The sequence below is a fragment of the Vicugna pacos genome, chromosome 15 (genome assembly GCF_048564905.1).
Source record: "Vicugna pacos chromosome 15, VicPac4, whole genome shotgun sequence".
NCBI classification, from domain to species: Eukaryota; Metazoa; Chordata; class Mammalia; order Artiodactyla; family Camelidae; genus Vicugna; species Vicugna pacos.
Window position 1 is genome coordinate 1,556,189 of NC_133001.1, and position 1,519 is coordinate 1,557,707.

At 45.8% G+C, this 1,519-nt stretch overlaps 1 protein-coding gene across 1 annotated transcript; it reads left to right on the top strand.

Annotated features, from left to right (window-relative positions):
- The first annotated feature begins 482 nt into the window (after positions 1-482).
- On the top strand, positions 483-1,277 carry LOC140685831 (olfactory receptor 6F1-like). Its single transcript, XM_072938305.1, has one exon. The coding sequence runs from the start codon at positions 483-485 to the stop codon at positions 1,275-1,277; it is 795 nt and encodes a 264-aa protein (XP_072794406.1).
- Positions 1,278-1,519: the final 242 nt, after the last annotated feature.

The following is a 1,519-nucleotide window of genomic DNA, read 5'->3' on the forward strand; positions in this document are numbered from 1 at the left end:
TCAACATAAAATGGTCAGCTCTTTGTGTGTTTAGATGTAATCAATGACATGGCTAGAGCAGGAAATGATGGAGGTTAGAAAGGCTGGATTTGAATCTTGAATTTGATGTGTAAGCATGGATGCAATCTTTGCCAAACTGCTAAAATTATTTGCACAGAAGCCTCTTGAATTGTCGATTGTTTATAATAGCATGCCTCTCCATTGGATTAAATTAACTGATATTAATCATACACAGCTCCAAGCACAGAGCAGGCACCCAACAAATGTTGGGTTGTCAGTCTGCATTCAGTTAATGAAGCATTCTCATGAATGCATTTCTTCTTCTGGTTCTAGGACTGAGTGATTGCATCAGAGGCCTCACTGTGGGGTCTCTGTTTTCTGGCTTATCTCAGAACTTCAATGGGCACAGACAATGAAACTCTCCCCCAAGACTTTCTGCTGTTGGGTTTTCCTGGTCCCAGTTCCTTCAGTGTTCCCTTTTCATGCTTTTCCTGGTTATGTACATTCTCACAGTTGGTGGTAACATGGCTATCTTGATGTTGGTGAGTACCTCCCACCAGCTACACACCCCCATGTACTTCTTTCTGAGTAATCTATCTTTCCTGGAGATTTGGTACACCACAGCTGCAGTCCCCAAAGCCCTGGCCATCCTCCTGGGAAGAAGCCAGACCATATCATTCACCAGCTGCCTTTTGCAGATGTACCTTGTTTTCTCACTGGGCTGCACAGAGTACTTCCTCCTGGCAGCCATGGCTTATGACCGCTATCTGGCCATCTGTTACCCTCTCCACTACGGGGTCACCATGAATAGCCTCCTCTCAGTGCAGCTGGCCCTGGGCTCCTGGGTCTGTGGTTTCTTGGCCATTGCAGTGCCCACAGCCCTCATCAGCAGCCTGGCCTTCTGTGGCCCCCACACCATCAACCACTTCTTCTGTGACATTGCACCCTGGATTGCCCTGGCCTGTACCAGCACACGACCAGTGGAACTTGTGAGCTTTGTGATTGCTTCTGTGGTCATCCTGAGTTCCTGCCTTATCACCCTGGTCTCCTACATCTACATCATCAGTACCATCCTCAGGATTCCCTCAGCCAAGGGCAGAAGCAAAGCCTTCTCCACCTGCTCCTCACATCTCACTGTGGTGCTCATCTGGTATGGGTCTACAATCTTCCTTCACGTCCGCACCTCCATCAAAGAAGGCTTGGACCTCACCAAAGCTGTCCATGTCCTGAACACTGGTAACTCCAGTTCTAAACCCTTTCATCTACACTCTCCGTAACAAAGAAGTAAGAGAAACTCTGCTGAAGAAATACAAGGGAAAATAAACTGCCTTCAACCAATCAGGCCTCTGAAAATTGCCTCCATATCTGTTCAGGGTTTCCACATAAGAATCTGGAAAAAGAGGGTAAATCTTTATTGATACGGGGAGAGAAAAATAAACCTAAGAAAAAAATTCAAACAAAACAAACAAACAAAAAACATATACTTGCTCTGTTTTCTTATATATGGTAAGAATGACAG

Bases quoted from the DNA above. Each gene is read 5' to 3' on its own strand.
- LOC140685831 (XM_072938305.1), top strand. From the start codon at position 483: ATGCTTTTCCTGGTTATGTACATTCTCACAGTTGGTGGTAACATGGCT.